The sequence below is a fragment of the Nothobranchius furzeri genome, chromosome 3, assembly GCF_043380555.1.
Source record: "Nothobranchius furzeri strain GRZ-AD chromosome 3, NfurGRZ-RIMD1, whole genome shotgun sequence".
In the NCBI taxonomy this organism is placed as follows: domain Eukaryota; kingdom Metazoa; phylum Chordata; class Actinopteri; order Cyprinodontiformes; family Nothobranchiidae; genus Nothobranchius; species Nothobranchius furzeri.
Window position 1 is genome coordinate 49193766 of NC_091743.1, and position 22589 is coordinate 49216354.

Genomic DNA, 22589 nt, shown 5'->3' on the forward strand with positions numbered 1-22589 from the left:
ATGGTCCACAATCCAAACTCAAAACCAGATATGGTTGAGTCTTTGCAGTGCTGCATTCATTCTGTGGATTACTTTACTAATTCGTAATATTAGAGCTCAAAATACATCAAAATAGATCCAAGTCTTTTCATGGATGTTCTTGTGGAGCTAGAACTGCATTTTTGAGTTTTTTTTTAAGGGTTAACGCTTCAAGCTCACCAGGGATGTGTGGAAGGATGAGCTGGTCATCTGAATAAAAGAATAATTTCCATTTTGGCATTATGATGCCCCTAAAACCCATCCATCTCCACATGAATGAGCATTGTGTTGCACTTTTATATACATTAACATGCAAATTCACCAAGTATACAATCACAAATAGCAGAGGGACAGTGTGTGAAAGGCTTTATTGTTCAACCATCTTGCTAAAATTCAGCATCCTGATGTAAATGTAAAGTCAATGAGTTCATCACATTAAAATGTTTCATGTGGCACTTATGAAGAGCATTGTTTGATTCAAAGCCAGTCTCACAACTTGGTTGAGCCATAATAACACAAGAGTTATCTTCATGTGTCACTGTGTTGGGTCAGTTTGCTCTTTTGCTTGGTTAACGGTTGCTGGAATGATATTCTTGGGTGTAGTTATGTTTCGCTGACCTGTTTTGCATTGATCATCTGATCTTTTGGGTAAATATGTTTCTGATAAGATCATTTTCTGTGCTTTATTTACTGAACAGCTAGTCCCGATCACTGATGACTTTCTTATGAAAAAACACTAATATAATTAAGGTTTATAAGCTCCATTTAATACAATAATCACTTTATGGCTTTGTGAGTGTGTACTGCTCCAGTTTGACTAAAATGTGTTTCTGTACAAAAGAAATAAAAAAAATCACATGAGACGAATCTTATGATAGCAATTCTATAAAAATACAGTGCAACGTTTAAAGGCTTTATCCTTTGCAGCATAGGATTCATACATTATTTTAATATTAATTCAAAATAATCAGTATTTCTTTCAGATTTTTCCACAGTTTTCTACAACATACGCAAGTTTTAGAGTTTGTGTGTAAACAAAATAAAGTAGGAATAATATTAACAAGTGGAGCAGAAAAGAAGATGAGTGGATCTGAAATGTTGTGATGTTGAGAAAAATAAAAATTCCATCAAAGAGCTGAAACAAGACCTCAGAGGTCCATTGGTCGACCCTAACAGGGCATGTTTTCAGTTACTATCTCTTTGGGAATCACCTTTTGATCTGAAATAATGTGTCATATTTGTATATTTAATTTTTTTTAGTCATCACTAATTTTAGTTATTAACACACAGTTCTAATGCTACATTTAGTGGCACCATTTGTAGCAGGTTCAAATCCCGACTGTGGCCTTTCTGCATGGATCTAGCATGGTCTCCTAGTGCATGAATAGGTTTACCCGGGTACATTTTTCCCCTCCTCCAGACCAAAAACGTACATGTTTTTACTTGTGAGTTGCTTAAAAAGTGTCTGCTGAATAATCATAAATAAAACATGTTAATGGCGTAGTTATTCCTAGCTAAAAAAATCCTTTAAAAATAAATTATTTGCCAAGTTTTCTCCGCGGTGTCAGTGCAATACCGGTTTATCTCTCAATTTGGGAGCCTGCTTATTGTGTGAATCAAAAGATAGCGTTAACAAAATTAAAACACCCCTTTGATTCGGGACCCAAACTGAAGTTGTATCATTTTTTTTTTTTTTTTGCAAGACCATCAGAAAGCATGAAGATCTGTTGCCTAAAACAACTTTAAAAGAAGAAAAAAAAATCTAAAGAAGTGGACCACTTCAGACGTGTGACCAAGAGCTGAAGCCCTCCAAAGTAGCAGAGCATTTTTAAGATTTTACAGAACCAAAAACCTTCATAAGGGATAAAAAAAAAAAAAAAACAGAATCAAACAAGAACCAGAAGACAACTGGTTAGGTATTATACCAAACTTTAAATTAGCCTCACAAGAACACATACTGTAAAAAGTAAAGAAACATTCCTTAAAGTCAGACTTCCTCCAGCTGTGATTTCGACGACGGAAGGAGGCAAAGGGAGAACGGAATTAGCTCTACTGGAAAAGTCGCTGGTAAGAATGTGTTGGAACTTGAGGAGTAAAGTGACATCATGGTGATATGATTATGTAATGATAACAGCAGGCAGCTGCCCCTATCAGCTCATTCAGAGGGATTAACCTTTGACCCCAGGAACACTTTTTGACATCCAGATGTAAGGAATTCTCCACGCTGAGCCACGTCCACACCATCTTGTTAGGTTTGCCTCTGACTCTCCTGCAGGGCTTTTTGTTCTAATTAAGTTACATCACCTGTTTCTATTGTTTCGGATGGATTAGGGAGATTTGTAGTGATATAAAACATAACGGGTCAATGCACAGCTGCAAAAAGGGGTAAATTGTTGAATTTGAATTCATAATAAACTCCAAAATAGAATATTAAAAAAAGGATAAAACATTGGATTTGTGAGTTTTTCTTCATTTATTCACCAGCAGAAATGAACTTTGTTTTATTATTTGATGCCGTTTTTCAAACTTTGTTCACGTAAATTCACAGAAAGCAGATTCCTAAAAATCTGCAGAGATCTTCGATCAGAGCAGAAACTGGACACATTCAAAGGGTGTTCAGGTGTTATTTGGGTTCAGTGGGGTGACAGGTAGGATGCTTGTTGCAACACATCCTCTGGATGCTTGCTCGGACTGAAATCTGGAGAATTTTGAGGCCAGGTCAGTGCCTGCTGCTGTGTCCCTGGAGTGTTTTGTTTCTCGAGTGTGTCAGAGAGCACTGCTCTGCTGCCATCTGGGATATGGTTTCCATGGGAGCAGAGTGTTATTCCATCACCTGTCAGGTGTTTAAATCCTGTGAATGTTCTGATTAAGATTTGTAGAAAGTAGGAGCTTAGTCATGCGCTGGAAGTAATTTTACTAGCTGAAGTAAATTCAAACACACAAAAAAACCAAACATATCTGTAAATAGTAAAATTATTTTATAGTGAAACAAAACGACCAAATCTCAAGGGAGTCAGATGAAATTATTGGTAATTGTTACATGTCCCAGCGCTCCCGATACTCCTGTGCTCATCGTTTCCAGCGTCTGGGTTTCCACCATTAAGGCATGTGCTGTCCTGTTGATAATCCCTACAGCCTGAAGCTCTACCAGGGGTTCAGACCTGCGCCGTCCCGCTCCCAAACTCCTGACAGACCCAAAAATACCAGCTCCCCTCACACAATCAACACTGAAGCTACTGTTCCTGCTGCTTTGATTTGAACTTGACAAAGATAGTCTGACAGATAAAAGATAATTGTTCATCTCATTATGTTTGACAGATGCACTGCCTCTCAAAACAAACAGCATGTGACTGGTAAGCCTTTCCTTTATTTGGTGCTTTGTAGAAACAAAATGAATTCTCCAGCAAAGTTTCATCAGCAAACTTTCAAACTATTTAAAAAAACACCAAATTCTCAAATAAAAAAAAATATTTTCACCAGTGAGCTAAATAATAAAATGCATAATAAAAAAAGACTCAAAAGAAATCTTTTAGTTGATTAATACAAATTAAAGACAATAAGTGTTGCAGCTGGGTGAAAAACACTCATTTATGTACAAATGAATTTAATCTGAGTTTGAATCTTCAATCCTTCTGAAGACTGCGAGGTAATTCTTCCCACCGTTCCTCTGCACCTTCTTTCCTTCTTCAGTACAGGTGCCTAAACGACTTATAATGACATCATCAACCTGTAAAAAGAATGAAACCCAGCATGAACAAAACATGCAGACACTATAAAAACATGTATTCAAACATCATATTTCACTTCAGGTTCTTGAAGCTGACAAATGAGAGCCAAACTGGGCAAATAAGACAAAATATATAAAGATTTGTTTCTATTATTTTTCCTAAATCTGAGGTAGAGATGAGATGAACCAGGATCCAACCAGGTGACACACACACGTTATTTTGAAGAGCTCAGATATCTATGTTATAAAGGCCATCTAGAAAATGTTTAAACTTCACCAAATAACTGTACACACAAACAATGTGCAAGTACAGAAGACATGGGTGTGAGTGAACGTGGCGATATTTACTAAACCCGCTGCGAAGCACGGCGGTGCTACTATCATGGTTTGGACAAGATTGGGCTCAGAACAAGATGGCTACGCCACAAAAGTTTCCACTTGATGTCAAAATAATTCATATTTTCACAATAAATCCCCTAATAAAGCGACAAAGACTAAGCCTTGGCACAACTATTATGCATCTATTGGCCAGTTAAAATATTTTGATGACCAGTGAGCTCCTGTCTCATTTGTCACCTCACAAATGATTCGGGTGATTGTGTGTTTTGTTGTATATAATCCACAGTCCTGGGTCATGAGGAGGCCTACGATTATCAGAGCTGCAACTAGACTTCCTCAGTAAGCCGAAACTTTGACACAGCTGTTGACGAAGGCTGCATCCTATTTACAAGACGTTCTGCCCTTTTACTATTTATTATTACAGAAACAGAAGCAGAATGCAGCCCATTGAAAAATAACCATCCATGTATCTTGGTACCATTTATTTAAAGTTCATTTCACCATTTTTTAATAATGTGTAAGAGTGCTGGATTATGGGTAAATCTGACACGGTTCCCAAACTTGCCGAGAATGTGCAGAAAACTCTAGGGCAGGGTTGTCACCAACCTTTGTGAAGCTGTGAGCTACTTCTTTGGTACCGTGCCATATGAAGGGTTAGCAGTTTGATGCGCCAAGCCCAATGCCTAGACTCATGTATAATGGTGGTGACCCCAGATCTAGGGGTGTAAGTGCTAAAGATCTGAAGTGACATCCATTTGTGACTAAAAATGGATTCCGTTCATATCAGAAAAATAATGAAATACTATCGGTAAAAACACTTAGGATAAATTCTCCTTTTTAAAAATAAATATGATGTAGAAGAAGAAAGTTTCATTTCTATAGCGCCTCTCAAGATAAAGGAGGCGCTTCGCAAAAACAAAAAATGTAAAAATATAAAAAAGAATTTAGAAAATGTTTAAAAATATATTTAAAATGAGCAAAAATAGACAATTGTGATAAAAAGATGTTAAGAAAGAGAGAGAGTGAACAGGAAAGAGGGAAATCAGTGGATCCTGAGGAAGGTGGAATAGGTGGCGAGAGCAGAATAAAGAGAGAGAGGTTTGGAAGGTCACACAAAACAACAAGTGAGTCTTCAGCTGCTTTTTAAAGGAGACCACTGAGTCCACTGATCTCAGGCTCAGGGGGAGAGAGTTCCTGAGTCTGGGGGCCACAGCAGCAGATGATCTGTCACCTTTGGTCTTTAGCCTGGTCCTGCACAACCAGTAGGCTTTGATCACTGGACCTCAGGGACCTGCTGGGGGTGTAGGGACTAAGAAGATCACCAATGTAAGATGGTGCTTGTCCATGTAAGGTCCTATAGACCAGAACCAGGATATTGAAATGAACCCTGAAGTTGACTGGCAGCCAGTGAAGCTGGAGGAGAAGCGGGGTGAAGTGGATGTGTTTGGAGGACTTGGTCAGAAGCCGAGCACAGGCATTCTGAACCACCTGTAGACGGTTCAGGGAGGTTCTGCTCAGACACGTGAAAAGAGAGTTGCAGTAGTCTAAGCGTGAGGAGATGAAGGTGTGGAGAACTGTCTCAAGTTCAGAGCGGGACAGAATGGAACTCAGCTTAGCAACGTTCCTGAGATGGAAGAAAGAAGAGCGAACAAGAGAACTGACATGAGAATCCAGGGTGAGATCTGGGTCAAAGGTCACGCCAAGATTCCTGACAGAAGGTTTGGTGTTAGGAGCAAGCTGACCAAGAGAGTCTCTGACTTTAGGAACCAGCTTGTCTGGGGCACAGATGAGGATCTCAGTCTTATCTTCATTCAGCTGAAGAAAGCTCCCAGCCATCCAGGTTTTGATAGAGTCTAAGCAGGTGTGTAATAGGGGTTGCATGACTTAAATTTTTTTAAAGCCGACAGTCAAGTAATGAAAATCGAGTCGACCTCAACTAGTCGTTGATGTCATACACCAGAAGCGGCACGGGGGGGGGGTTGTTCCGCTGGAGTTTTTGACAATTAAAATTGCGCCCACATTTTAACACATTTCTTTTAACAACAGTAGTTTCTGCTTCAGCCCTCTCCCCCCTCCCCCCGCGCAGCGGCCGCAAACTCACTGATGCGCCTGCAGCCTCTCAGAGTTCCTGCTGCTCTAAACATTAAAATAATTATTTCACTTTCTGTTCCTCACTTCTGATCACCTTCAGTGGTGTTTGTTTGTTGCAACCAGGTACAAAAACTAACTTGTTTTTATTTGAATATTTTTCTGTCCTGCCTGTTTATTATCTTCCTGCATCTCCTCTCAATCCTAAAGAAAAACTGCTACCTGGGTTCATTCATATTCACCTTATGAGTTACCTTTGAACTGCAGTTCTAAAAGATCTACCGACCACAAAAACAGCGGAGTGCTGCTGCTCGCCGGCCGACTACAACGGGACCGTTTTTGCTGCGGAGTTCGTGCCGGAGCGCAGATAGTGGAATCTTGGGGGTGCGTCACCGGAGGACAAAACAGGTGATGCGCCTCGCTCCGCAGCAGCAAAACGCATCAGGCACAAATAACAGACAGAAAACATGAAAGGAAATGAGCCGACATGAACGATTGCGTGTTTAATTTGTTTTTGAGGTGGTGACACCTGATTTGGCGGTGCTCAGGACGCAGATGTCTGGAGCGCGTCAACGATTAGAGCTTTGCATGCGCAAACTGGTTAACATTAGGATGGGGGTGAGGGGAAGGTAAAATTGCAACAGGGAAAAGGTCACAGTTTGGTTAAATGTCCGTTTTACCGTCGGTGTCAGTACCGACGCTCTGGCACAGCGCGTCGCCTCCGCCTCCCGACGCAGGGGCTCATCACCTGCTGTCTTTTCAGAGGACTGCATCTTGTCAGTCATTATCACGTGACAGCGACTAGTCGATGACAGGCATAAAAAGTCACTACAGAGCAGTAAAGTCGACTAGTCGACTAGTTCATACAACCCCTAGTGTGTAACAGCTGCATGTAAAGCTGCTAAGACTTTTTTCTGTTCATATTTACTTCATTTTTAGTGATCAGATCAGCAGAAAAGGCTTTTTTCAGAGAAGTGTAAACACAAGTTGTGAAAAGCTCCACGTCAACGTACCAGTTCTTCATCCGAGACACGTGTAAACAATGGATGTTCGCTGAAGTGCTTCACCATCCAGAGGTGGACCTCCTCCACGTCTGTGATGGTATAAACCAAACCCTGATGGGACCAGACAAATACAGTTTAAGGAAAACGTTTTCATCAATATGGTTATTCTTTTCCAGAATTATTCTCTATTCAGATCAATCTTTCACCATCTTTTTGGTGGCGAGAGGTAAAAATAGACAGCAGACAGCACAGGGGTGAATCACCCGGGTCAATATAGTTGACTTTAGATACGGGAAAGATAAAATTACTAGAATGCCGAATTCTTAGAAAACGTGGCATTGGCACAGTGTTCCAGTGCGATTTATCACGTACGGCAGCTTTTTTTCTTTCACCATACAGGGGCAGGGCTACGATGAGAGGTCGTGTTAATCAGCACCTAATTCACATTTGGGATGCTGCCTGACCACATTTTGAAATCAAATAATAGTGAGGACCAATGACGCGCTGTGTAGCAGACTCCTGACAGCCTTCACACCAGCAGCGATGTCGTGGCTGAATGCCAGAGCTTTCACACACAAATCCATCAGACGAAAAAAAATCATAAAGGGAAATTTAAACACAAGCTCTCCATTGTTCTCAACCCCCCCCATCCCCATTCCCTACACAAACACATGCACACATGCATTTACAACCCCCTCATCAGTGCTCACACTCCATTCAAGTGTCCCTGAGCTGCACTGACAGCTCGGGGTGGGTAAACATGTCAACCAGCTGCAGGCCACACCAGTTACTCAGTTTTATTTCAGTGAATTTAAAGATTCCTTCAAAGTGCAATCCACTGATGAAATAGGAAATGAGCTGCCATCTCAGCTCCAACTACTACTACTCATAAATTAAATGTGTTTACTGCGACTGTGTTGAGACAAGAGGTACAAATCTACAGATATGATCTCAAACTTTTTACAAACGTTCCAATCGCCAGTTCCTCATTTTAGTCTAATAAAAGGTCATGTGCATTTTCCACAAATCAATAAAGCAAACTAAAAATAAACTAATAAAACATAAAGATGAAAAACATCACACAACAGCCAAAATGAGCAATTCGATCCTTGAGTTGTGTTTAAAACTTCAGTGGAGTCCAGCTGTGGCTAATTTAATGAACTGGACAGATCAGGACAAAGACATGTCCCCATGCTTGCAGGTGAGTCAAAAAGAATCAATGTAGGCCCAGTTCTGTTCACACAGCAGTTAAGTGGACCAATCACAGCGCTCAATCAGTTTGGTGGGCCAATCACAACTCTCTATCAGTTTGGTGGGACAATCACAACTCTCTATCAGTTTGGTGGGCCAATCACAACTCTCTATCAGTTTGGTGAGCCAATCACAACTCTCTATCAGTTTGGTGGGCCAATCACAACTCTCTATCAGTTTAGTGGGTATATCTCAGCGCTCAATCGGTTTGGTGGGCCAGTCACAGATCTCTATCGGTTTGGTGGGCCAATCATAGCGCTTAATCTGTTTGGTGGGCCAATCACATTGCTTAATTGGTTTGGTGGGCCAATCACAACTCTCTATCGGTTTGGTGGGACAATCACAACTCTCTATCAGTTTGGTGGGCCAATCACAACTCTCTATCAGTTTGGTGGGCCAATCACAACTCTCTATCAGTTTGGTGGGCCAATCACAACTCTCTATCAGTTTGGTGGGTATATCTCAGCGCTCAATCGGTTTGGTGGGCCAGTCACAGATCTCTATCGGTTTGGTGGGCCAATCATAGCGCTTAATCTGTTTGGTGGGCCAATCACATTGCTTAATTGGTTTGGTGGGCCAATCACAACTCTCTATCGGTTTGGTGGGTATATCTCAGCGCTCAATCGGTTTGGTGGGCCAATCACAGCTCTCTATCGGTTTGGTGGGCCAGTCATAGATCTCTATCGGTTTGGTGGGCCAATCATAGCGCTTAATCTGTTTGGTGGGCCAATCACATTGCTTAATTGGTTTGGTGGGCCAATCACAACACTCTATCGGTTTGGTGGGCCAATCACAGATCTCTATCGGTTTGGTGGGCCAATCTCAGCGCTCAATCGGTTTGGTGGGCCAATCACAGCTCTCTATTGGGTTGGAGGGCCAATCACAGCGCTCAATCGGTTTGGAGGGCCAATCACAGCGCTGAATTGGTTTGGTGGGCCAATCACAGCACTCTATCGGTTTGGAGGGCCAATTGCATGCCTCAGTTTGATGGGCCAATCCCAGCTCTCTATCGGTCTGGTGGGCCAATCACAGAGCTTTATCGGTTTGGTGTGTGGGATGATGCAACAGAGTGGCACGGCTAAAATGGCAGCAGCTCATTTGAAACGGATTTGGGATCAACTTTGGCCCACTTAGACTTGGGCTTTTCTTTGCGTTAAGAGCAGATAGAGGTACTTAGAAAAAAGGACGTATTTGCGTCTTCTTCAGCAGTGTATGGCAGACTGCCCCACTGACTGACATCCATAGAGGTGAGTATGTCACGTTGTTCGTTGTCAAATAGCATGCAGACATTTTGAAAGACAACTGCAGATTCTGCCCCTCGGCTGAGCTCTGGCAGTAGGTCGTGGCTAGACTATATATTCACATACAGGACATAGGATGGCTTGCCAGGCTAGCATTTTCCTGTCTCAGCTGCAAATCATGCTGGTCAGCCCAGTAGCTTACATCATTCAGCCACACTCCTCCCCATTCAGCGAGTCTTGAATCCAGATCCCTCCTACCCTGGGACCTCATTTATAAAGCTTGCTTACTCGTCTGAAAACTGCGTAACTGAATTTCCATGCAAAATTTGTGATTTATAAACAAGAACCGGACAGCAAAATGTACTAGAATTTCAGCAAACTTTGGACCTGGCATAAGCACATTTTGTAGACGGAAAACCAGGCAGCACAGCCGGTGAGACAGTAACGTTTAATTTAGGACACATTTAGACTTGTAGACGCTCAAACACACATAGCTAGCAGGGAAGTTTATCCCCATGGTTGTGAAGAAGGGATTTTTTTCTTATCTAGTCTGCACTTAAAATAAAGCCTAGAACCCAAACACAATTTTTGTCTGATACAGCATCTCTGTCCAGTCTGCTTGAGAAGAGTTTAATATGCAATTATGTAGGTGAGAATGATAAGTGTCACACCTCAGATCGTTCGAGATTCAATGCCTTCTGTAAAGACTGAACAATTTTAATCTGTGCAGGTCAAAGTTCACCTGGGTGACTTCAGATGGAGCAGAAGGAGAGTACATATGAAGGGAGCTACTGAACATCACTATCTCACTAATGACCCATGGGATATAAACAGAAGAACACTCTGCAGAGACAATTTTCTCTGATTGGAGCTGAGAAGACTAATTCATAATGCTGAAAAATACAGAGGCAACATTTTCATCCTTCCATGAAAAAAAACCAGAGAACCCCAACATAAAAACACAGGAGCTGCTTCAGTAAGTTCTGGTAAAGTCCCGAGGAGAACAAGCAAGAGTCTGGACCTCAGGATGCGGATGTGTTTCTAGAAAGACCTGAAAAGTCCTCAGCGCGAATCCTTCAAGGAAAGGAGCTGAAGACTTACGGCTGCCTCAGCTGCACAGCTAAATTACTGACAAGTATCACACCTTGTTAAAATATTCTCATACAGATAACTAGGAAAACTATCACAACTAATTGTACAAGTTTTTAGGTAAATTGTGATAAATCTCAGATTATAAAGACTGACATGCTCAAATGTACATCTACATGCATCAAGTACTCCAACTCCACAACGTACTACAGGAGAACCCAGAGGTGTGGACTCCAGTCACATGTTTTAGACTCGAGACAGACTTGAGTCATTATTTCAGTGACTTTTGACTTGACTTGATAAAATCGACTTGACTGGGACTTGAACGCCAATGACTTGCAACTTGAATCGACTTGCATCTGTTGACTTGAGCATATCTGATATTTTAGCACAAAAGTGGCACGACATGGACAAAAATCATAAATCATTCTTGGTTCTGGGTGTGATCTTGTTCTGCTAAATGCAGCAGCACTTTGTTTGAAATAACTTTCAGTTGCTCTTTCTGCTTGTTTGAGCAAACAAATGAAGCTTTGAGAAGCTTTATTTCTGGAATTTATTTATTATCATTGTCATTAAATTGAAGTTGGACACATGACTTGATTATGACTTGAAAATTCAAAGTTAAGGACTTGGACTTGAGTTGGCCTTCCACATCATTGACTTTGGACTCGACTTGGACTTGATTGTCTTTGACTTGGACTTGACTGGAAAGACTTGTGACTCACTTGTGACTCGCAAAGCAGTAACTTGGTCACACCTCTGGGAGAACCTTAGGGCTCCTTGGACAAACATCTGCTACGGTACTAGTTAGCCTGTAGCATGTAGCTAACCAGTTTCTCGAAAAATTAATTAATTAGATTAACATAGACTAGAGATCATCTAAAGGCTCAGGAACCCTTTGCAGGTGTTCTGGACCCATTAGCTGATTAGAGTGTGACACTTTGGGTCTAGAAAATTGAACCTTTTCACAAACCCTAAATGCTCCTCCCCCCTATCCACACTGAGGATGCAGCCACGATAAAGCGCTGTTTCATCGTGGCTGCAGGAGCTGAAGCTGGGATAGTCCCAACCTACCACCCCTCCTAGTGGACACTTATGTTGTGCTGTCTGAAGTCTGTTGCATATCTCTGCCTGAGGTGTTTTTTTGCAAAGCAAAGCTGCCCTCCTGCTGGAGAGTAGCTCTGAAGTGCCTCTTTTTTCCCTCCACCTGAACCAATCCTCATGTTACCCCTTATCTCTATTAAGGTAGCGCGACTCAGGGTTGCGAATGACCACAGTCACCAATTCTTGTCATGTGTCTTGCCCATGTATGTCTGATCTCTGAATTGTGTGTACTGAAACTCTAATTTCCCACTGGGATTAATAAAGTATCTTTGATTGATTGATTGAATACTCTAATTGTTTGAGATTTTGACATTGGGGTTTTCCGCAGCTTTAAGCCATAATCGTCACAATTATAACAAATAAAGGGTTGGGATATCTGGCTTTGCACGTAATGAGTCTATCTCATTATCTAGTTTCACCTTTCAGGTAGAATTACTGAACTAAATGAACTCATGCATCCTATTCTAACTTTCGAGTTTGCACCTACCTTTCTCCCACGCACTGCATCACAATGAGCCGATCAAAGCCTCAGTTGTTTATTTAGGGCACTGCTTTACAGCCAGTATTGTTTTTGCAGTTTTGTGATACTATAATCTGGTTTCAAGAAAATTCTAATTGGCAGATGCTATAAATAACTTTTATCAAATCCGCTTCCTGGAAACAATTTTATACAAATAAATCGGTACGGTTCTCCAATTGTTTTAAAATTTCCTGAAAGTGATGCTTCAAGGTTTGGTTCAATGAAAAACCATCTTAAAAATGTTTTTTTCTGATTATAATTGGTCACTCAGAGTTTTTCGTGCAGGCTGAACATGAAAACAGTCTGCTACACCTATCTGCTGCATTAGCTTCTGATGGAAAACTGATGCTGTACTCTAGGATTAGAAAATCCTGACAGATCTATGTCACAATGTGAATTAGTGTTCCCGTTATCCAATCTGGAGCGAGATGTCCAAATATCAGGAAATGACTAAAACCTGCCGTCTGAAGCTCAGCTGTGATGTGGGCAACTTTTAGGTCCGAGAAATGTTGCAGAGCGACTTAAAGGCATTCATTCCTGCTAGAGACCACTGCAAATGTACTAATTAAAGGAGTCAACAACTCCTTTAAGCCAGGCATTCACTGTGTGACTTTTCCAATTGAGCTCCATCTCAAACTGTGCAATTTCATTACAGGGCACAGCTCATGAAAGATGTTCTCACACCGTGAGTGTGGCATGCATCACATCAGATCTTCAAAACCCAAAATGCAAGGAATAAAAGGAAAAGAGGACATTTTTGTGCTGTCATTAACGTCTTGTCCTTGAGGGTTACCGTAGTTGTAGAAGGACGTGCAGTTTATGGGGGTTGGGGTGTGTGTGAATGAACGAGGTTTGGGGATCCGTTTTTATTTGACACAAGCAGCAAACATTACAGAAACACTCGCTCAAGAATGAGAGGTGCTCCAACAAAAGGAAACGTGCTTTCTTGACCATCCTGGTTATTGTGTGCAAACGAGATGACGTGTGTGGACAAGGAAAGGGCTGGGCAGACGCAAGGGGTGGCGTGAGCCGTTCTGGTACATTTGGTTCATGGCGTCAGAAGTGCGAGACCCTCACGAGGGACGGGCAGAATCTTAAACATGCTGGACTTTCGTGCAACTGCACGACTGCTGATCGTGAGGTGTTGATCTCACGACTAGCTCAAAATGGCTGGAAACTTGCACAGTATGCCCGGGTTTAATGAAGCCCCAAATAATCCTATGGTGGGATGACATTAATCTCGACCAATAGTGATGAAGATATCAGCCCTGCTGTGACCCAGGGGTTCCCTGAGTTGTCAGAGGCAGCGAGAAATGCACTTTCAGAGCCAAAATGATAAAAATGCGTTAACAAGCAGTAAAATACTCGTGAAGTAAATATCCAGTTAACAGAATAATACTGGGTTAACTTTTTCAGCCCTATATTAAACACAATAATACAAACTCCATTGCTCTGAGATGTTTTGCTAACAAGCACTCACAGGCAAAAACATTAGGTCCTGTCTTGCTAGCTAACCAGCAGCTCTCATACGTACCCCGACTCTCAGCGCATAGGCGTACTCTGCTAACAACGTGGGACTGATGATCCTCCATTTATGTTTGGTCTTCTTAAAGTGCGGGTCAGGAAACAGGAAGAACATCTTACTGAGCTGAAAGACAAGATCAAATGCTTGCAGTCAAGAGAACACACACTTATTCATCATACTGAAAACAGTTTAGGGATGTTCTTTAAGGTCATCGAAGGATGAAAGCGGCCCATTTCGTTTATTTAGCGTACACCTAACAGTGCGGTTTTCAGAGCATCCTGTGGTTGGCTGTTAAACACCGTGGATCTCAGGACTGGAATTTCCCTCCTTTATGTTTTGTTTCTGTAAATTTCCCTAAAGTTTCAGTCTTTGACTTGTGTCTGTGTGCAGGCTCTGTGGATGCCAGTGTGGCTGATTTATTAAAGAAAAGAGAATCACAGCAGTCACATTTTATTAGTTAATATAAATAACATCTGGTTATGGACAGAGATGGGGGGGTAATCATCGGGAACAGCTGCAGCCTCAGGGGCTCCTTAGCTGCTGATGGAAAAACTTCAATACGTTAAATTATTTTTAGTTTGCAAAACGAACCAGAGCGCCAGTAGAATGTGCTGAGTCATGTCTCCTGATTCTGATTATAAGCTGCTCAGAAAAGTAGTCATGAACCACAACAAAGCAGACGTCCACCAGAATCAAACGGTTTATGATCGATTCTGAGCCACTTTAGTCGTTGTAAGTTGACTTTTCCCCTCAAGTTTCATCCTAACAACCCAAATCTCAGTTTGGCAAAAGGCCTGGTCTCGACACGCTCAATTAACACTTTTATTATCTTAATTCAACCTAAACAGAGCAGTAAAACTTTAAAAGGATGCCACACTTAGAGGCTTCGTTTTCCATAAATGTTTCACTCTAACAGCTGCTCTTTTTCTGTGTTGGTTTCCATAACTTTTTTCCCACTCAGAACATTTTAGTTTGTTTTTATTAAATCGAGGAAAGCTAAATTTCCCCTGATACAACAACCAAACTGTGACATTTAAGACGAGTTTAAACAAGTGTTTGCCAGGAATTCTGCTTAGATGATGTTTTGTGTGTCAGCCAGTGGATCTATCATTATACAACCTGTAGATTTATTGAGGATCTATAAATCCAATAAATTCACCATCTATAACACAAATTACCTATTTCTAACAAGACACATAAGGCCTGTGTGTGTGAATATACATATATATATATATATATATATATATATATATATATATATATATATATAGATAGATAGATAGATAGATACAGTAGGTATACATTTATATATACATACATAATACATACATACATATATACATACATAAACCCAAAATTCCTATCTCAAAACATTAGTATATTTCAGCTGACCAATAAAAGAAAAGTGTTTTTAATTAAAAAAAAGTCAACCTTCAAATAATTATGTTCAGTTATGCACTCAATACTTGGTCGGGAATCATTTTACACACACACGTGTATATATATATATATATATATATACCTCAGGAATGATGTTGTGAGTAAATAAGCCATTGGGTCATACGTAATATACTGATATTTCTCTCAGTTGAGATGCGTCTGTCTCTCCCCTCCCTCGCTCGCTCTCACGGATATTGTGCGGGACATTAAGGCATTTCAACATGGCTTAGGGGGGCGATCAGCCAAAAATGGTAGAGCAAATTTGATCAAATTATTTAAAATGTTTCCTGGTTTTATCCATTTGTTTTTATTACTGGTGAATCGGAGCAACACTTACCCCTACTGCACACTGGAAGCATCAGCGGTGCAGAACGGTTTACTCGAGACAATCACAGCACTCCACTGCACACCAGAAGAGTCTCAGCAGTGAAGCAGCTTCTCTGCCATGCTCCTAGCTGGACCCGTGAGATCACAAGATCCCTCAGGACTTCAAAGGCTATGGTTTGTTTATGCAATCTGCCATTAAACCAAAAATCACATTATCGCTGTTTGATGTCATATGTGATGTTGTTCCTCTCCACTGCCAGGATTAAAGCCACGAAAACACACCGCTGCACCTCAGAAATGATGTTGTGAGTAAATAAGCCATTGGGTCACACGTAAGCTTCATATATATGAAATTGCATCACTGCAGTACTTTTATTTTGAAAATAATTGGGGATTTTACACTGAAACCGAGTTTGATTTCCTATCTAGCCCTATGTTAACTGCAGAAATTGATGCATCCTAGAAGCGGTTCGCAGAAAAAATTGAACCCGATCCTATCTTTATCGGATGTGCCTGAAAATGTCCGCGTTGCGGCTGGTTTGAAACACTCCATAGACTATAATGGATTCTTTTTGAAGCAGCGACGTTCCGCACCGCTGATGCTTCCAGTGTGCAGTAGGGGTAACACGTGTGACAAAATGCAAGACAGTTTATAGAAATAAGGGGAAAAAGGAGGTCCAAAAATAAGTATTGACATGCAGGTTTGTGGATCAGAGAGTAACTATTAGGTGACTGATTGTTTAAGTAGTGATCCAATAGAATCTGCCAAACTCATCGACTGGGCAAAGACGCCGTCCGTGATGATTCATGAATCAACTCTGAATGAGAAACTTCAGTTCTGGGCTGAAACATGGACCGGTATGGATTGTGAGTCACAAAAACAATTCACTATGTTCACATTTCACAACAGCAAACCTCGACCTGCTGAGGCTCTGTTTACAAAGATCTGCTGGCGCATAAACACTCAAATATCTTTTGTGTTACACACAAACACACACATATGCACGCACAGAAACTTACCTGCCCTTTCAAAAAGAAGTTGGGGAGGTACTTCATTGCGTTGCTGCGAAGGCAGGCAATGTTCTGGTAGCTCCCTGGGTTACCGCTACGCAGCGAACAGATGCGGTCCTGGACGTAGTCGGACACTTTGACTCGGATCTCCAAACCCAAAATAAGTTTATCTGGGAAGAGTGGAGACAATTCCACTGGACAAAGTGAAGAGAAAAAAAAACACAAGCATGTGGTCAACGCGGAGCTGTGCTCTGAGAAAAGTTCAGACAGACGCATCGGTGACCTGGTTACCTAAAAGCCCCCCGTAGCCACATCCAATGTCTGCAAACTCAACCCGAGGGGTCTCCTCCTCGGACAAGTTGCTGCTTATTAAATCTGGATACAGCTTGGACCAGTCCATTTCCTCAGGACACACCGGACTGAGGAAAGGAAACAGACATTTAGGGTCATTTTTGCAGCCTTAGCAACAGAAATGTTGCTTCTATAAGAGTCAAGTGAGTCAAGATTAAAAATATCTCACTGAAAAATGCTCCCAAGGGCTATTGGAGCTGAACTCATTCAGTGTGATTCTTAGTGACTCACATGCAGATTTGATCAGTGAGATCTTTAAAGCTGCTAAAGAAGGGGCTCACTATCTCTGACAATTGCACTAGAATTCAATATTTTTGAGGAGCAAGTCCAACGTTGTGTAAAAGAGATCGCTAGCATTGGATTCTTTCTCAGATGGATTCGTTGCGAGCTGACCCAATCTGGTGATTACATTTACTTTAGAGCAGGGGTCCTCAATTATAATGGCTCGAGGGCCACGCACAAAAAAGAGCACAAAAGAGCAAGAGGGCCGGACGGGGTGGGGGTGCTGGATCGCTGGCTGTACTGCACGTAACACACAAGCTTGCAATATAAAGGACAACACCTGTCCCCCTGCACTAACCTGTCCTGTGTGACCCTCACCATGTAACCCTCATGTCCATGCTGTCTCTGGAGGAGCAGATAGGAGACAAGATCTCCTGTAACCTAAAATGAACCAAAGCTTCCTCCCAGTTTTTTAAATTGAATTTAACATCAGTTTATCTCCATGAAACAAAAGAATAAATTGGAATAAAAACTTCTATCTTCTATTTCTCTCCCCTTTTAACATCTCCGTGTCCCTGGACAGATGATTACGCTGCAGTCGCCGTCACTGACCTCGCTCCCTCCCCAAGACCGGATCTCCCGACATCACAACACTCAGTCTGACTGAGCGCTTCGAGGAGAAATAATAATGAAATTATGAAAATAATAACGCGTGTTTGGAGGTGCATCCTCCGATCCTCTCTCTCTCTCTCTGTCGCTGATCGAGCGAGCAGAGCTCACCACGCGACAACCTGCTCAATTAACATAATTCACGACCCAAATCCAACAGAACCAATCAGGCTGATTCGGTTCGGGCTCGGTATATGTAACGGAATGAAATTACTGTGTTTTTTCCCCTCCTCTGCACAAGACTAGTCTGCATGAGATATGGTCTCAAGGTCTCATGCATCCCTTCTAACCTGCTTATTTTCAGCTCAACAGAAGAATGAAGAATGAACTATTTTCTTTTAATTAATCAGAGAATTCTATGTTAATAAAGCTAATCCATCCAAGTGTTAGTCAATGAATAAGATGTGACCGGCCTGTGAAATCAAAATATGAATTACTTTATTATAATCCTATAGAATATAAAGGTACTGTGACTTTAAGTGTTCCAACAGGACTGATTTCACGTAGCGTTAAAAGACATAACACATTACTTTCACTGTTCCAATCAGAATCTTACAGATCTGATGGAGGCGTGGTTCTGATGGTGTTTGGTAATTTTTCATTTGACAATAAACCATAACATCCGAAGTATAAAACTACGCCACGTCAGCTCTAACGCCAGTTCAAAGCGTTCCAGAGAAAGTGACGGAGTGGCCAATCCTGATCTATACTCTTTAACCGAAAGAACAACGACAAGCTGAAAAATTTGTTGCTATTCCAACAGCGGCAACAGTTCCTTTCAGAATAAAAGCTGAACCATCAAGACCCAGGCTTGGGTCTCACCAGACGCCAACAAAATTGCCGTGTACCCGGAAGTAACTCACAGACTGGACTAGTCGGCACCGCTGCTTTTCCTACCGGCTCGGTTCCAGAGAAGGTCAAGCTAGACCTCGACATTCCTGACCTAAAGGGGACTTCCACGAAGGGTAGGTAGACCGGCAAATGGTGTCTCATGTGTTTATGAACCTCCTAGCCAAAGCTTAATGTGAAGACATCACCTTCAGTTCCCGTCAGAACTAATCGCTTCTTCGCATTTGCTGGTTCTGATTAACATCACACGTCATCCATTCACCGTCTCATCCACTTTAGTTACACCACACATTTAGTTTTAAAATCAGTCTAGTTTAATTTGTTAGTAATAACATTCTTAACTTTTAAACTTGACTCGCTCTCTTCTGTTGTTTCTGAGTGAATACGAAGCGGTTATCTAATCCCTGCAATAAAAAGATCCAATGTTCTGGTTTAAATAACCTCACAGATCCGTAAGGTGAATTTCATATTTCCTATGGAATCCCACGCCTTATGGCTTATTAAATAACATGTAATCTAATTCATTACACAGGTTACAACTCCAGCGCTCAGCCCTGCAGTACCACATAAAGGCAGATCAAAGTTTCCTACCCGGTAAATGTGGACAACACCGCTCTGACAGATGTGGATGCTACGCTGGTGCCGCCGTAAAAATAACAAAACCACACTCCACTATAATTGATTATGGTACTCTTCTATGATGCAGAATCGTTTATGCCCGCATCTCATGCATTGATTATTTGATTAGTTTCCTCAGCTTTATCTATCATACACCTCCCGGTCGAGTGGGGGTGGGGGGTGTGGGGAGGGGGGGGGCACAAAGAGAGGGCTTGTGGTCCGGACGTGGCCCGCGGGCCGCCTATTGAGTATCGCTGCTTTAGAGGGTAAAATAGACAAAGGCAGCTCTCTTGTTAACCAGAATGGATGGAAAATGGGAAAAAAATGACTAAATAATTTTTAGTTGCCAGAAAAATTTAATATTTTTTGAGACTGAGGAAAAAACAGTTTTATTACTGCTGTTGAAGGGTTTAGTGTTTGAAACGTTTTAAACCATCCTAATTTATTTACAATATACTTTCGGTTAGTGAAGCACCGATATGACATATTTGGGCTGATACCGATATTAAGATAACTCTTATGGCTGATTACCGATATTTGCCGATACCGATATACCAACGTTAATGCTTCTAAAATCAGCCGGTTTTGTATAAAATGAAAATTATTAAAGCTGAATTTACATTATTATGTTTACACACCCACAGACATTTACGTTTCTGAGATGATTACATTCACTGTCACATGACTAAACAATTACACATCACCCCCCTCACCCTCTGAAATAGGCAAAGAAATGGAAACAAGATGGAAAAAATGTCGGTTGTTAATAACGGCCCGGTTTTATTTATCGGACCGATACCGATATGTTAAACAATGACTAACATTGGCCGATACCGATATTGATGCCGATATATTGTCCATCCCTACTTTCTGTTCTTTTAAATTTGCCCTGATCAATAGTTTTCCATGCTTTTTGAAGATCTTGCGTATTTACTATGCCGTTTTTGGACCTATTCTGTGTGTGTGCTTAAACAAAGAAGACAGAGGATAGCTGGGGGCAAGAGAAGAAGGGTTGTCTCCAGTTGATGAAAGTTCTGTCTTTGCAAAATAAGAAACTCGAATAAGATGATGACGAGATGAGCATCATTTTTTAGTTGATCACTGACTGTATTAAACGTTTTCAGGTAATATAAGTCCTTGGCAATCCCCTTGTTGGTGTTAAATTACAACTTTAAAAGTTATAAACTGAGCTATCTTTGGTATTTTCACCAGCTAAAAAAAAGAAATTGGAACAACGTGAATGAAATCCACTGAAACCTTAAAATAATTGAAGCATTACTGATTAACACCACCTTGAGTGATTGCCATAAAGTCTGGCTGTTAGCAATAAAAAAAATCTTAAAATGTAATTTACAAAGTTCTTAAACATTTGTCAAAATTCAAATTGCAGCACATTTTAAAACATTTCCACCAGAAAAGATGACTTTCACATAGGAGATGACTGGAACATACATGTTTAAAAACACAACTGAAGTTGTATTAACCTCTGTTCTAACTTTTAACTTATTTTTAAATCCAGGGACTTTTAAAAACTCTACTTAGATGGCAGATAAGTTTAGTTTTCGGAAGCAGAGGTGCACATCACTGGGAAGACAAAATAAGGCCCTCCCTCCAAAGCTGGATATGAACAATTGTTCTTTTGTTCATAACACAGTTTGTGTAATATTATTATACTTATTAGAGACAGAAAGTAAATGGCCCAAATCTATACATCTAAATTAGAACTGTACAAGAATCAAAAATTGATATTGGCCCATAAAATCAGAATCGGTGCAGGGTGCACAGATGGTGACATTTTAACACTTCAGAGGAAGTAACTACACTAATAAAGTTAAATAATGTCTGTCTGACACGCGCGCACGCACACACACACTGATGAAGATAAAGATGCCATATATATATATACACTTAATTTTAAAGCGCTGCATCACTTGACATTACCATTAATGTATCATAATAACAGAATTTCGTAGCTAGATGACCACAAAGTTTGCGGTGTGTGTGTGTGTGTGTAACTCACTAATCAAACGTGTGATGCGCCATCGGGTTTGAATGGGCTCTCTGTCTGTAAAAACGCTTCTGAGGCATTAACGAAGTCATGTCGGATTGAATTCTGACACCCAGCTCCTTACGATATTAACAGTGTTCCTGAAATTATTCAAGGATTACAAAAATACGCTTCTGAACTTTCAGATGTTTGCTTCCCGTTGAGTCGCGGGAAGTTTACGTCATCACCAAGCGTTTTGGGTTGCCAGATGTGTTGAAATCAGCACCAGAGACGGAAAGAGTGGAGAAAAGCGCGTTTCATTAGAATTTAGGGAGACCTTTTAATATATTTCACCTCCTCTAACTTGGAAAAAGTTGGTGTTTAGATACTTGAATTATTTTCTCAGATTCTCATGAATTGAGTGCAAAATACACTTAAGAGGGATTTGTTCTGAAGTTAATTATATTTATAAGTGTAATTTATGGTCCTGTTGAGCTGTTGCTTAGTATTAAAGTAGAAAGTTTCACCCCTCCTTGTGTTTTATCTCACCAGGCACCAATTTTGGCCCATTCCAATACTTAAGTCAATACGGGGAGCAAATTATTATTTTAAAGACAGACAATACTATGTTGATGTCCCTTTGAAAAGCACAGCTTTTTACTTTTTGAATTGATTTGATTTACTAAACCTATGAAGAAATTAAGTTACTATTATGGCCTAAATACACGATTATAATTAAAGGTCCTCTACTATGGTTATGAGAATTAGATCATGACTTAAAGAATGAGATCCTGGAGGAAGCTGAAAGGAAATTCCTTGTAGTCAGGCTCAACCTACAAGGAGGAGCTCCATTGTCTGAAGGGAGCTTGTATTAGAGACGACTCTCTTCAGCATCAAAAGGAGATTGCCGAGATGGTCCTGGCATGTGATTAAGATGCCTCCTGCCATCCCAGTGCGGAGAGGACCAGGACCCAGATCTTACTGGGATGATTCTTTTGTCTCGCCGAACTCTTTGGTATGTCTCAGAAGGAGCTGGAGAGTGTTGCTATTGAGAGGGATGTCCTGGACCTGCTATCTCTACGACCCAACCCTACATCAAACTTGGTTGCAAAATCACTAACAGCTAATTTCACTTTTGAGAATTAACAAACCCCTTAAAGTTGAACATATTTTTAAAGCTGTGCTTTAAAAGAAATTCTGTCAATCTTC

The 22589-nt window shown here is 41.0% G+C and overlaps 1 protein-coding gene across 1 annotated transcript; it reads right to left on the minus strand.

The window, feature by feature from the left end:
* Positions 1-3365: 3365 nt before the first annotated feature.
* On the minus strand, positions 3366-21627 carry mettl1 (methyltransferase 1, tRNA methylguanosine). The gene is made up of 6 exons (XM_015959691.3): positions 21414-21627; positions 16976-17103; positions 16694-16878; positions 13916-14029; positions 7186-7287; positions 3366-3745 (listed from the first exon to the last, which is right to left on the minus strand). The coding sequence occupies exons 1-6, from the start codon at positions 21491-21493 to the stop codon at positions 3623-3625; spliced, it is 732 nt and encodes a 243-aa protein (XP_015815177.1). The 5' UTR covers positions 21494-21627; the 3' UTR covers positions 3366-3622.
* Between the last annotated feature and the right edge of the window lie 962 nt (positions 21628-22589).

Coding starts and splice junctions, on each gene's coding strand:
- mettl1 (XM_015959691.3), bottom strand. CDS start 21,493: ATGACTTCGTTAATGCCTCAGAAGCGTTTTTACAGACAGAGAGCCCAT. Junction 14,030..16,693: donor ACTTCTTTTTGAAAGGGCAG/GTAAGTTTCTGT, acceptor CTTGTCTTTCAG/CTCAGTAAGATGTTCTTCCT. Junction 3,746..7,185: donor GTGTCTCGGATGAAGAACTG/GTACGTTGACGT, acceptor TTCTTTTTACAG/GTTGATGATGTCATTATAAG.